This window comes from Grammomys surdaster, unplaced genomic scaffold (assembly GCF_004785775.1).
Source record: "Grammomys surdaster isolate TR1022 unplaced genomic scaffold, NIH_TR_1.0 125216, whole genome shotgun sequence".
Taxonomy (NCBI): domain Eukaryota; kingdom Metazoa; phylum Chordata; class Mammalia; order Rodentia; family Muridae; genus Grammomys; species Grammomys surdaster.
In genome coordinates, this window is record NW_021620106.1 from 370,016 (window position 1) to 383,924 (window position 13,909).

The following is a 13,909-nucleotide window of genomic DNA, read 5'->3' on the forward strand; positions in this document are numbered from 1 at the left end:
ATTGCCCTCCAAAGACACACACACACATACACACACACACCATTAAAACATTGGTTCCAAGCCCTCCTCCTCTTGTCCCCACTGTCTTCCAAGGAGCATTAGCAGTACCTCATCAAGGTCCTTCTAAGCAGGTCGCAAAGGCACTTCCTTACTCTTCTCAAGGTCTCATTCCCCTGTGCCTTACTCAAGGTCCCAGTGCCATGCCCCTGATGGCTAGGACTCCAGCATCTAGCCAAGCTGCAGAAACAGAAGCAGGTTTACACCGTCATGGGGGGGGGGGGGGGAACACTGCCCCTGGTCTTTATGAATACAGGCTGGCAGGTATGGCTTTGGAATCCAGCTCTAGCTCAATTATCCACAGCCTGCTCTAAGCCTCGAATGTCCTCACTGTTAGACGTCCGCGCAGCTTAGAACAGAGGGGGGGGGGGCGTTTTTCAGGGCAAAGGGGGGGGAAGAGAAATAGAAAACGATGGCAAAGGAAGAGAGAGAGGTCAGGGAGTTCTGCCTTTTTTTTTTCCCCGAGACAGGATTTCTCTGTATAGCCCTGGCTGTCCTGGAACTCACTCTCACTCTGTAGACCAGGCTGGCCTCAAACTCAGAAATCCGCCTGCCTCTGCCTCCCAAGTGCTGGGATTACAGGTGTGCGCCACCACCGCCCGGCTTTCTGCCTGTTTTACATGGGCATAGTGACGTAGCCTCTCCCAGGTAAAGCCAGGTGGATTCTGGGAGTGTGTGGCGGTTGCCTTGGCAACGGATCTGGGGGTCACCTAGATGTGATGTCACTCACTGAGTTCAAGCCTGGTATCAACACTCACTTCCTTTCCAAGCCCATCTCCTCACTGGAATGCAAGAAAACATCCCTTTGTAAAGGGGGAGTGAAACATAAAAAAGACAACTTCCAGGAAGCCTGCTGTGGGAACCTTCTTTATTCTGGCCATCACTGTCCTAGCTGTCAGCCAGGATGGCTGCCATTCAAGACAACTTCCTGACTGCCTCCTCCTACCTACGGTGGCTCTTAATGGCACAACCTTCAAAAACAGGCAGGTGAGGCTGAAGTCACATGGGATGCTCCAAAGGGCCGCTCTGATGGGGTTCACCACGCAGCCTCTCTAAGAAGCCACGTGCAGTTCCTCACTGTATTTCCTGAGCAGAGCCCTGGAGACAAAGTGGGCACACCCTCTCAGCACCATCCTCCCAGGTCACAGAGGAGTTGCAGTCAAGCCTGAAGAGTGTGCTGAAGGTCTGAAGGACCAGTCCGTCCCGGAGCTTCATCTTCCACACCTACAACTGTCCAAAGTCACTTTACTTGTCCCAAATCAGGTCACAGAACAGCAGGAGACATTCCTTTGGCAAAAAAGGACACATTCTTATCCTGTATCTTGTATTGGTAGGTGAGACTTCGAGCCCGCTGGGCTGTGGGTTTCGATGGCCTCCTCCAGAGGATGCTCAGCTGCAGAGAGAGAGAAGGATTAAGAGAGGCGGGCACCAAGTACCTGCTCCACTGTGAATCCAACTGGGCCTTGGTCACCTTCCACTGAAGCTTCTCAGGCAAGCGTGCCATATGGTAATGAGACCAACTTCTACAGTAACACTACCAGAGGCCAACTTTAGTTACAAGGCTTGCCTCTCCGTTACAGCCTCTCCGTTACAGCAGCGGTACTGCTTGCTTCTTATAGGGACATAAAGGTTGAAAAAGTCCACCACTTCCTTCCCTCCCTCTCTACTTTGTTTTTTCTTGGGTACTAGGGTTTGAACCTGGGGCGCTGTACATGCTATTCACTTGCTCTAACACTAAGCTATCCATACATCAGCAACTATTCTTTATTATTTTTATCTTATGAATGTATGTTTATCTACATGTGGACCATGTGAGTGCCCGGTGCCCATAGAGAGTAGAGGGCATGGTAGATGCCCTGGAACTGGAGTCACACATGGCAGAGCCGCCATGTGGTGCTGAGAACTAAACCTGGTCTCCTGAAAGAGCAATGAATGCTCGTAACATCTCTCCCATCCTTTAGTCTCCTTTCTAAGCATGGCTTTGTGCTTGTTAGTTAGCTAGACTGGTTTTGAAAATCAACATATTACCCGGGGAGGTGGTGGCACATATTTTTAATCCCAGTACTCAAGAGGTAGAGGAAGGAGTTCAAGACCAGCCTGGTCTACAGAATAAGTTCCATGACAGCCAGAGCTACACAGAGAAACCCTGTCTTGAAAAACAAAAACAAGGGCTGGAGAGATGGTTCAGTGGTTAAGAGCATTGGCTGCTCTTCCATAGGTCCTAAGTTCAATTCCCAGCAACCACATGGTGGCTCACAGCCATCTGTAATGGGATCCAATGCCCTCTTCTGGTGTGTCTGAAGACAGCTACAGTGTACTCACATACATTAAAGAAGAAAGGAAGAGAGGGAGGGAGGGAAGAAGGAAAGAAAGAAAAAACAAAACACGTAAAAAGTCAGAGGGCAACTGTGAGAGTCATCCACTTCCTTCATCATGTGGGTTCCAAATCCAACTCAAATTGCCAGGCTCCGCGGTGAGCATCTTTACCTGCTAAGCCATTCTGCCAGTCCCCAAGTTTTTATTTTGAAAGGAACTATGTTGAACAGTACATATATACATATATGCTATAGTACAAGAAAGGAATTCTATTATTACAGTACAGCTTTAATCCACTCTAGACAAAAGTCTTCTTTTCAAATCACCACTTTGGCCGTGAGAGATCCAAAACCTAGGGAATAAAAAATTTCAATTCTCTGGAAAGCGTACTGGGCTCCTCAGAAGGAGCCACTGACAACGGGCCTTTAGTGCCCTGACTTAGGGAGAAGTCTCGAGCTGAGTCAGCTCCTGAGACACCTAGCTGGAGGAAGTAAGAAGACCAGAACAGAGCTGGTCTCCAAAATTCTTCAAGGTCTCACCAAATACAATGAAACCAACCAATCAAAATTGTTCTAACGTCACTGCTTTGCCGCTACCAATCATATTAGAGGTTACCTAACCCTTCTGGAAAATTCCCCCAGCCCTGTGTAAAAAGGCCCTGCAAGCCCCTCAAATAGTCCCCATTTTGATGGTGATCCCTGCATGCTGGTCATTTCTGCAGGATAAACTCTCTTTGCCTTTGCATACTATTTAAGTCTGGAGTCTTCCTACAATGACTCTTGGGCCCTAACATTCACAAATGAGACTACCAGAAAAACCGTTTCTTGCTCCAGGAGTCTCAGTGCTACCTAGCGAATTCACATGCACAAAACTCAGGACATCCAAGATCTGCCTTCTCCCTAAAGCAGCCCACCGTTCAGCCTGTGCACCTACCTGCCCATGCACGTCCTTGCAGAATCCAGTGGCCAGGCCCTCAGCCCGCAGGATCAGGTGGCTTTGGTGACTGAGGCCATTCAACAGGAAGCCATTCTCCTCATCCTCAGCACCCCCAGTGTCATGTACAAGGGCTACCACGTTTCCCTGCATCACACACAAGAAGGAAACCAGGTCCTTAACAAATGGATCCCCAGATCAGAGAACACCAGGCTTTCTGTGTCCCCACACCCATCTCTGTGTATCCCCCCAGATCGCCCTCCCTGCTGCTGCTCCAAGAGCTTCTTCATAAGGCAGAGCCCGAAGGGGCTCCAGGACCCTAATTCCAATCTTTTATCTGCAAGTCCAACCGAAACGTCCAACTCAATTCATCTAAAACCAACCTCAGCCTAGGAGCCCCATCTCTGTTACTGAGTATCATGCCACAGGGGCACGCAGACAGCTCAGCAGGTAAAAGCGCTTGCTATCAATCCTGATGGGCTGAGTCAATTCCCAGACCTCACAGAACAGCAGGACAGAGAGGACTCCTGAAAGTTGTCTGTAGCATGCCCATGCCCCCACTACCAAATTAAATATCTTTACATTTTCATTTAGCTGGACAGCTGTGGTGCACACCTTTAATCCCAGCACTCAGGAGGCAGAGGCAGGTGGATCTCTGAGTTTGAGGCCAAGCTGGTCTACAGACAACTAGGGGTATACAGAGAAACCCTGCCTCAGGAGGGATCCTGGCCCTGTGACTGTAGCAAAGATGATCTCAGCAATCCTTTGACCATGGCTTCCAGGCAGGACTTGTATGTGCGGGTTACATGATTGGAAACACTACTGCTAATTCATCTAACTTCGCTCTACCAGTGCTCTGCACCCTGATTCTGGCCTCTCCACACAACTGGCCCATTAGTCCCACTGACGAGTAGCCCCTGTGGGCCAGGTACTGTAGGAGACAGCAGCTCAGACAGTTTTGTTCTTTGAGTCACGGTCTTGCTACATCGTCCTGGCTGGCTTGGAGCTCTGTGGCCCAGGCTGGCCTCAGACTTGGAGTGTGAGGATTAGAAGCATATGATGCCATGTTCAGCCTCTCGCTCAATTATTTTGTTCTCTTAATTTTTTTTTTAATTAGCTGTGTAAGGGGATGTGAGAGAGTGCTGGTCCAGGCACGCAGTGCACATGTGGAGGTCAGAGCACAATGCTGTGACGTGTGCTCTCCTTTCACGCTCATGTGGGTTCTGGGCTCACACTCGGGTCATTAGGCTTATGCAGCCAGCACTTTTGCCTGGCCTAAAACTCACAACCCTTCCTCCACAATGTCCCGAATGCTGGGTTACAGACATGTGACATCATGGACGGCTGCTACACAAGCATGTTACCAACTGAGCAACAACCCCTGCCCTGCTTTACTGCTTTAAAATGTTTCAGTGATGGAAGTGGTGGTGGTAGTGGTGGTGGCTGTGGAGGAGGCGGTTGGGGGATATGGAGATGGTGGAGGGGGTTCCGGTAGGGGGGAAGGTTACAGTATGAGCCCCAAATTGTTGTGGTGGGGGGGAGGGTATAGAGGAGGTTCCCAAGGAGGCTACAGAAACAACTTTGGTGGAGACTACAGAGGCTCCAGTGGAGACAAGCGGGCATCTGGTGGGGGCCATGGAGGATCTTGAGGATTCCAGCGAAGGGGTTATGGAGGTGGTTGTTTTGGACAAGGAAGAGGAGGAAGGGGTGGTGGTGGCTATTAAGACTGGACTGTGTCAGAGCCTAATGCATACAGTTTAAAAACGCATGCTCTATGTTTTTCCAACACGTTTTATTTGCACTAAAAAAGTAAACCCATTTCCCACTTTAAAAAAAAAAAAAAGTTTCAGGGAAAGGTTTAAGGTTCAATCCCCAGGACTTTCACCCATAGGGAAGAAAATAGAAAGCAGTTATGAGTCACGATTCTGCTAATCTCCAGAACTCACTGAGGAACCCCAGGGCACACAGGCGGGGACTGTGGTACTGTCCCATGGCGCTAGTCAACCTTTAGTTTTGAGAGGTTTATTATTTAGCATTGCCAAGTAGGGTAAAGCAGAATGGGCAGAACAAGGAATTTCTTTACCAGAGGAAAGAGAAACTCAAAGCTGACAGAGAAAGCAGAGCGCACGGCTGGGTTCTCAGCGACCACAGCAGCCCTCATCCGTACCTTCAGTTCACAGCACACCGTGGCTCTGCAGTACTGCATGAAGTCCAGCACAGCGACCGCCCCCATGCCCACACTCAGCAGTACACTGAGGTTGTCCACCAACAGCACGGGGGACTTCCACGGAGACTCCCCACTGTCCGCAGGCTTCAGGGTGTCCTGTATAAACTTATACAGCGACTGCAAGTTCCCTGCACCATCCTCTCTAGAAACACAGGAGAGAATCAATAAAGCGTTTGTCAGTCATACTCTACATATGTGGTGGGAATGTTTATTTTGAGACAGTGTCTCACGAACCCCAGGCTGGCCTTGAACTCAGTATGTAGCCAAGGATGACATAGACAGATAAGAAAGACAAGAAGATCTTTCTGCTTCCACATCCCTAGTGCTCTGTAGCATGAATGACAGCTGGTTTGACAGAAGCGCTGGGTGTCAAACACAGGGCTTCATGCACACCGGGCAAACACTATCAACTGAGCTACAGCCCCGGCTCCTCTCTTCTGTTCAAGTGTGACACTTTAGAACTGACCTGGAATTCATTATCCCATTGTTTCTACCTCCCGAGCGCTAGGATTACAGCATGTACCACCATGCCCAGCTCTACAAGCGTTTACTGGGACAAAGTAGCAGCAAGGAAGGCTGGAGAAGACAAAGAACTGTACAATAGTATTTAGCAATCTACAAAAAAAAACACAACACACATACACACAAGTAAATTTTACTTTACTCCAAATCAAGTATTTTCTATGGCCTCCCAGGTACTAAGGTAAAATTTAGGGGCCCAAAAACTGAACAAGCCTTGAGTCCCTGAAGAGACATTTAAAGACCTGGCATGGTGGTCCATACCTGTAGTCCAAACTACGACAGATGCAAGAGAACAGAAAGCTCGAGGCCAGCCTGGGGAAGGCAGTGAGACTGCCTCAAAAGAAAGACATAAAGTAATAATAATAATAATAATAATAATAATAATAATAATAATAACAGAAAGAGAACTATGTAGCCTCTCAATCCAAGAGCTGCGACAGCTAGATAAACAAGCCAGAATGAGCAAGTAAGAGAGGCCTCTGTGGCAGATCCTGAACAGCTAGAGGAAGCGGAATTGCTGCTCGAATTCAAGCATCTTGATGAGGGCCGTTGCTGGTGTACACATAGAACTGACACATTTCTGACACATGGTGACCCACCCACCCCCACCTTCCCTGGGGATGTTGCAAGCTGTCATTTCCCAGCAGTGTGAGGAGGAGTGGAGCACAGTGCCCAAGGCAACCACCTTCCCCCTTGGCACCGGAGAACAGCTTCCCACACCGGGATCAGGTGTAACCATCCCCTGCAGTCAAACGGTAAAACCAAGGCCAGAGTGCTAGGGAATATGTCACACACACAGACGTTCTGGCCACTGAAGAAGGGTAGATCTGAAAAAGCAGGGCAGTGGGGACAGTTTTGTCATGGACTCCTTTGTGAAAGAGAAAGAATGGCGGCCAATTAGGGGGAGATGTTCAGAAAGGCTGAGGAGCATGGCATAGCCAGTCTCAGGCCTGCAACGATTTCCTGTTGCTGTTGTTAAAGAATCACACAAGAGATATTTAAGCCTGCAGGTCATTTTTTTCCCCTGTTTCAACTACCCAGTCTGTGGCTATAAAGCCAAATATTCAGGGACAATTAATGACAAACAAATATGGCTATGTTCCAATAAAATTAAAAAAAAAAAAAAAACAGAAACAAAAACAGGTCACTAGCCCATAACTCTTAGTTTCTATACGAAGGCAAGAAAGAGCAAAGGCAGGTGCACGCAGTCTGAGCCACCATCAGAGAAACAGCAGAGCACTTCACGGCTATCCTCCCAGAAAACGATGCTTTCCACAGCTCTGGGGACCACCACCTACCATCGGCTTCAAGATGGCAGTCAAGGGCTATCTGACACATAGGGACGCACGGGAAGTGTCTGATCCCTGAAGCTACTTCTGCCTCTGACACAACACAGCAGCCCTTGTCTGCACCCACCCCCAGCACTATAGTTCTGACCTGAGAAACTGCAGGGGGTGAGGCTCCTCCTGAGAGTGGAAGAGGACTTCCACAGAGGACTTGAGGCCCTCCAGGAACACAAGCTGCCCTCGATCCCGAGCTGCTGTCAAGCTGACACCCTAGATGAGACAAAAAGCAGAGTGAATTGCTGTGCCCTGTCAAGAATGGGGAACCTTTCAGAGAAGCTACATACTGGCTAAAAAGATGGTAAGACCAATTCCAACCCCTGCTGAAGTGTTCCTGTCTGTTCACACTCTACTTTCCGATATTTGCAAAAAGGACTTGGGCATCCTCCCAAGCAGGCCTTGACTCAAAATGCAATAGAACATGAAATTGACCTTTCTTTTTTTTTCGAGACAGTTTTTCTCTGTGTAGTCCTGGCTGTCCTGGAACTAGATCTGTAGACCAGGCTGGCCTGGAACTTACAGAGGTCTGCCTATCTGTGCTTCCTGAATGTTGGGATTATTTTTACTGTTTAATTATGTGTAAGTGTCTCTGCTTGCAAGTACAGCTGCCTCAGGAGGTTGTAAGCTGCCTGATGGAGGTCCTGGGAACCTAACTAAGATCTTCTGCAACAGGACTGACCACTGAGGCACCTCTGCAGTCCCAACCCTAATCTTGTGTTCTCCTGCCTCTACCTCCTAGTGCTGGGATGAGAGGCGTTGAGCCACCAGCTTGTGCAGTGCCGTGCTTCAAAGCAACGACTGATGCTCTCGAGGTGAGACGCCTGCTTTTTCTTGTTGGTGGTGCGTGTTTGAGACAGTGTCTCACAATGAAGCCCTGGCTGTCCTACAACTCACTCTCTGTAGACCTGGCTCTGTAGACTCACAGATATTCACCTGCCTCTGTCTCCTGAGAGCTGGGATTAAAGTTATGTGAAAACACACTCAGGTAGGCCAGAAAACCTTAACTGGCTACAATCAGAAGGGTTTGAGTCACTGACATCTATAAATGCTAGGTCTGGTTCTATACGCTTTCAATAAAACATGCCCTATTTCTGCTTTAATCCTTTGGATAAGGCGTTCAGGGTTCCAAGATATCCTCAGTCTTTCCTGTTAGATTCTCCATAACCCAAACAGAAAAGCCCAGCCACAGAAGGCAGTGGTGGCATGCGCCTTTAATCCCAGCACTCAGGAAGCAGAAGCAGGTGGACCTCTGAGTTTGAGGCCAGCCTGGTCTACAGAGTAAGTTCTAGGACAGTCAAGGTTACACAGAGAAACTCTGTCTAGAAAAAAACAAAACTAAAATACAAAAACAAACAAAAGGGGGGAGGGGAAGGAAAAGAAGAAAGGAAAAAAAGAAAAAGAAAAGAAAAAGAAAATCCCAGCCACGGCCCATGCATGACATAAGCTCCTTTGAAGGGATGTCACCATAGAGGACTGAAACACTTACCAGTTTCTGTCCCACAATATTGTAATGGCTGAAAGACTGGACGAGTGCCACAAAGCAGACTTTACAATTAGCTAAAAAATAAATAAATAAATAAATAAATAAATAAATAAATTGACTTTTAAAACAAATCCTCTGCTTACAACCAAACAATAATTCAATCCTCTGGAAAGAAGAGCACTAAGGAAGACCTAAATGAGGCCTTGTACTCTGATATAATTGTGTTGATTTGTCTAAGGCTCACCTCCCCATCTTCTTTCTATGAGATAGAGTCTCAGGTAGCAGATGCTGGTCTTCAACTTCCTATAGAACCCAGGATGACTTTCAACTCTATTTTTTGTTTTGCTTTTTTTTTGAGATGGGGTTTCTCTGTGTAGCCCTTGCTATGATACTAGAAACTCAACCCTGGGTTTCATGTATATTAAGCAAACATTCTACAAACTGAGCTATAACCCCAAACCCCTAAGACACATTAAAAAATAAAATAAAATTATTGGCCAGGTGGTGGTGGTGCACGCCTTTAATCCCAGAACTTGGGAGGCAGAGGCAGGTGGATTTCTGAGTTCGAGGCCAGCCTGGTCTACAGAGTGAGTTGCAGGACAGCCAGGGCTCCACAAAGAAACCCTGTCTCGAAAAACCAAAAAATAAAATAAAATAAAATAAATTATTGTGTGTATGCGAGATGTGCATGCACAGACATCAGGGAACAAGTTTGTGGAGTTGGTTCTCTCCTTCTACCTCCACACAGGTTCCAAACGTTGAATTCAGGTTGCCAAGCTTGTGTGACAAGTACTTTTACCCACTGAACCATCTTACCGAGCCAAAATGTCCTTCACCCCTTTGTTTTCTAGAACTGGGAATTAAACCCAGTTCTGCCACTGGGTCACACCCCCAGCTTTTGTTTGGTTATTTCATTTATTTGTTTGTTTGTTTGGGGGAAGGAGGATTGTGCACTTGTTTGGTTATTTTATTTGTTTGTTTGTTTACTTGGGAGAAGGAGGGCTGTGCACATGTACCTCGGTGTGAGTATGGAAGACAAAGGACAACTTGTGGGAGTCAGTTCTTCCCTTCTACCATGTGGGTGCTGGGGACTGAGCTCAGATCATCAGACTGGTGCAGCCAGTGCTGTTTACCAACTGAGTTATCTCCCTGGCCCCTAAGTACTCTTTGTGAGGGTGTGTGTGTGTGTGTGTGTGAGTGTGAAGGTGTGTGTGTATGTGTGTGTGAGGGTGTGTGTATGTGTGTGTGAGGGTGTGTGTGTGTGTGTGTGTGTAAGGGTGTGTGGGTGTGGGTGTGGGTGTTTATGTGTGTGAGAGTGTTTGTGTGTGAGGATGTGTGTGTGTGTATGTGAGGGTGTGTCTGTGTGTCTGTGTGTGTGAGGGTGTGTGTGAGGGTGTGTGTGAGTGTGAGGGTGTGTGTGAGGGTGTGTGTGTATGTGTGTGAGAGGGTGTGTGTGTGTGCTGGGCTGGCCATTGAGCTTCCAGGAATCTACTCGACTCTTTCCCTCTCTCCCTGGTGCTGTGGTTACAGGTCTGCACCACATCTGGGTTTTCTGGAACTGCCTGAGATCTGAACTCACGTCCTCAAGCATGTTATCAGATGATGCTCCCACCCCTGGTGTCTAATGGAGGAGCTTACTGATCACCCAAACACCAAAGCCAAGGCAATCAATGCTCTTTCTGCTGTTTCCTTACAGTTTTTCTTCTCTACTTTCTTAGCTATTCTGGGTTCCATTTGTTATTTTTTTGTTTTGTTGTTTGTTCGTTTGTTGTTTTTGTTTTCCTGAAATAGGGTTTCTTTACGTAGCTCTGGCTGTCCTGGAACTCACTCTTTAGACCAGACTGGCCTCAAACTCAAGAGCTTCCCCCTGCCTCTGCTTCCCAAGTTCTGGAACTAAAGGCGTGCACCACCACTGCCTGGCTAGACAATTACTGATTTTTGTTTTATTTTGAAGTTACAGATGGTTGTGAGACACCATGTGGGTGCTGGGAATTAAACCTGAGTCCTCTTGGAGAGTAGCCAGTGCTCTGAAGCGCTGAGCCATCTCTCCAGACCTGGGGTTCCTTCTCTACAGCACCGAGGAGCCACGTACCTTTCAGGTAGAAGGAGAGGAAGTGATGCACAAGGAAGCTGCCGTCTGTCTTGGCGTCACAGAGGAGAGTCAGTTTCCCCTGAAAGTTGAGAAAAGCATAATGTAAGTCAGACACCCTGTAAAGAGGTGAGCCCCATAAGAGAAACCAAGTCAGTTATGTATATTTCCACACTTGGACAGCTGTTTGTTAACAACATATATTAATTTAACCCAAAAATGAATAACATCAGAGTGGAGGAGACGGCTCGGAAAATAAGTGCACAGCCTTCCTTCTTTTGGAAGAAGAGCTGACGAGTTTGCTGAAACATCTGTGGCAAAGTTGGAGAAAACCATTGATAACCTGGAAGAGACTTTGGCTAGCACCATGGAAGAGGATGTAGACATTTCACCAGACCTTCAACCAGACCCTTCTGAAACTCAATGACCTGTAAGGGCTGGCCCTACGCCCACCAGACTATAACTGCCTCCTCAAGGTACTAAACTGATGTTATTGGCAAAATGAAAAACAGAAAGGAAAGAAAGAAAATTCTTTTTTTTTTTGTTTCACTGCTTGGCTTAGTAACTCAGGAACCAGTCTTAAGGAGAATTAGATTCAAAGCAAGCATGCCTTTATCTCTGATTTCCAACGAGTAGAAAGGGCCTTCAGAAAAGTTCTTGATTGTGGGTCAAAGGCCAGATTGAGCAGAGTGTGGTTCCTTTCACCCCAGCACCTGAGAGACAGAGGGTGGCAGGACTCTAAGTTTGAGACTAGTCTAGTCTGCATAGTGAGTTTCAAGCCAGGCAGGGCTACATAGTCGTAAGAAATCAAAGCAAAAACAAAGGAACAAAAGATACCAGCCTGAGACGCTCAGTCAGCCAGAGTTACTTTGTTCTGTTTGTTTTGAGGCAGGGACTCACTGCATTGTCCTGACAGGCCTGGAACTCAGAGATCTGCCTGTCTCAGTTCCCTACCACACACCTCATCATGAGATGTTTTAAGTAGTGCCTTTGGCCCTAAGATCCTCCCTGGTGTTGATTTTGTCTGTGACAGTGAACGAGGAGGAAACAGATGTTTTTTGTTTTGGATTTTTGGATGGGGTATATGTGTCTGCATGTGCATGGGCATATGTGTTCAGCTATACGTGCTGGGTGACTTGAAGTTGATGTTACGTATCTTCTTCAGCTGTTTTCCATTTTTCCAATTTATCAAGGTGGGGACTCTAGATGACTAGCCAATTTCAACTAAAGCAGCCAGCCAGCTTGCCCCAGGGATCCCATCTCTGCCTCTTTAATGCTGGGATGACAAGTGTCCTCTTGCCTACCTGGATTTGACATGGGTTCTTAGAATCTAAATTCCACTTCCATACTTGTTGCCAAGCCCTTTATCCACTGTGCTATCCCGTGGCCCAATTCTGGGCAAGGCCTCTGATAACTAAGATCTCCCAGTGGCTGTGGTTCAGACTGGACTCTTATCACAGTGATCGCTGGAAAGCCCTATGAAGATGGTCTCTGCATTGTCTAGCTACCTGCTGTATTCAACATCAGGATCAAGGGCTGTCACACACCACCTCAATGCTGTACCAACTTAGGGCAAACCTGCCTAACCTCTCTGGGTTTCAGTTGTTTTCCCCCCTCATATAAAATGCCAAATCGCACTGCCTGGCCTTGAAATACCTTTCCCACCCATTTCCTGTTGTCACTCTGGACCTGGGAAATGCCCTAGCAACTAGAAAAGAAGTCAGAACTGGAGGCCTGAACAGTCAAGAACTGTTGGGCAAATAAAATCCACAAGGATTTATTCAAAGTTACACTTTGCCTGGTACCATAGTTGTTATAAAAGGCTTTCTATATGTAGTATGTTTGCTGTAAATTATAGAGTAAGACAGACATACTCCTGCGAGAGGTAACCCCTACGTGAAAATGTTAAAGACTTTGAGAGTGAGGAGGCTGAGAAAAACAGAGTGGACGGAATATGCTGAAGGCTTAACGCAACCAGATGTTAAATTGTGAACAGTTCTTTTTTTTTTTTTTTTTTTGGGGGGGGGGGATGTTTCCAGACAGGGTATCTCTTATAGCCCAGGATATCCTGGAACTCACTCTGTAGACCAGGCTGGCCTCGAACTCAAAAATCCGCCTGCATCTGCCTCCCAAGTGCTGGGATTAAAGGCGTGCACCACCACTGCCCAGCTGTGAACAGTTCTTAGACGTCATCAGAACTAGGAAGAGTGCAAGCAGTGGTCCATGCAGCCTGTAAAATGTTCCAGGGTGGAAGGAGACTTAGGGCAGGTAAGAGGCTCTCCTCTAAGGCCTGCTCTGCAACCACCTCTAAGAGCCAGGGTGACACGGAGTACATGGTCCTGACACGGAGTACATGGTCCTGAGGGCTAGAAATGTTAAGATGGACCAGAAGCCCATCTTCCACAGGCCCAGGCACGCAACTGCAGCCTCGGCGAGCCCTCTCCAGACTACAACTCCCAGATGCCCTCGGTTTACCGCAGCCGATCCTACTCCACCGCGCAGCATCCCGGATGCGATACAGCACACTCCCGGGACCTGCCCTCTTCCGGTCCGCGCGACATCTTACCTGCTCGGTCCTGTCTGGGGTGGTGCTGAGAAGGTTGTTGAGCTCCGGGAACATTGTGAATTGGGATAAAAATTATGGTTCTACAGAAAGAATGAAGGCCCAAGAACAACGCCCACGAGACCACGCTCACGCGCAAGAAAGTGCGCATGCGTGATCTCGCTGCCGCGAGTCAGCCAATCAGGCTTGGGTTGTTGCTGCTGCGCAAGCGTGTGAGCACGTTTGCCGGTAAAGCTGAACCGTAGAGTGATCCCTCATTCAGGCAATGGACTATTGTGCTGGCTGGTAGGTGCGGATCCGTGCGGTGCTGGTGCTCCCTCACAATTTAGCACGAGCGGGTGAGCTTTCTATTTTCATTGCTCCCCCTCCATCCGCA

At 47.8% G+C, this 13,909-nt stretch overlaps 1 protein-coding gene across 1 annotated transcript; it reads right to left on the reverse strand.

Annotated features, from left to right (window-relative positions):
- Positions 1-905: 905 nt before the first annotated feature.
- Elp6 (elongator acetyltransferase complex subunit 6) lies at positions 906-13,674 on the reverse strand. The gene is made up of 7 exons (XM_028785402.1): positions 13,537-13,674; positions 10,974-11,052; positions 8,885-8,955; positions 7,493-7,611; positions 5,474-5,675; positions 3,307-3,453; positions 906-1,450 (listed from the first exon to the last, which is right to left on the reverse strand). The coding sequence occupies exons 1-7, from the start codon at positions 13,588-13,590 to the stop codon at positions 1,322-1,324; spliced, it is 801 nt and encodes a 266-aa protein (XP_028641235.1). The 5' UTR covers positions 13,591-13,674; the 3' UTR covers positions 906-1,321.
- Positions 13,675-13,909: the final 235 nt, after the last annotated feature.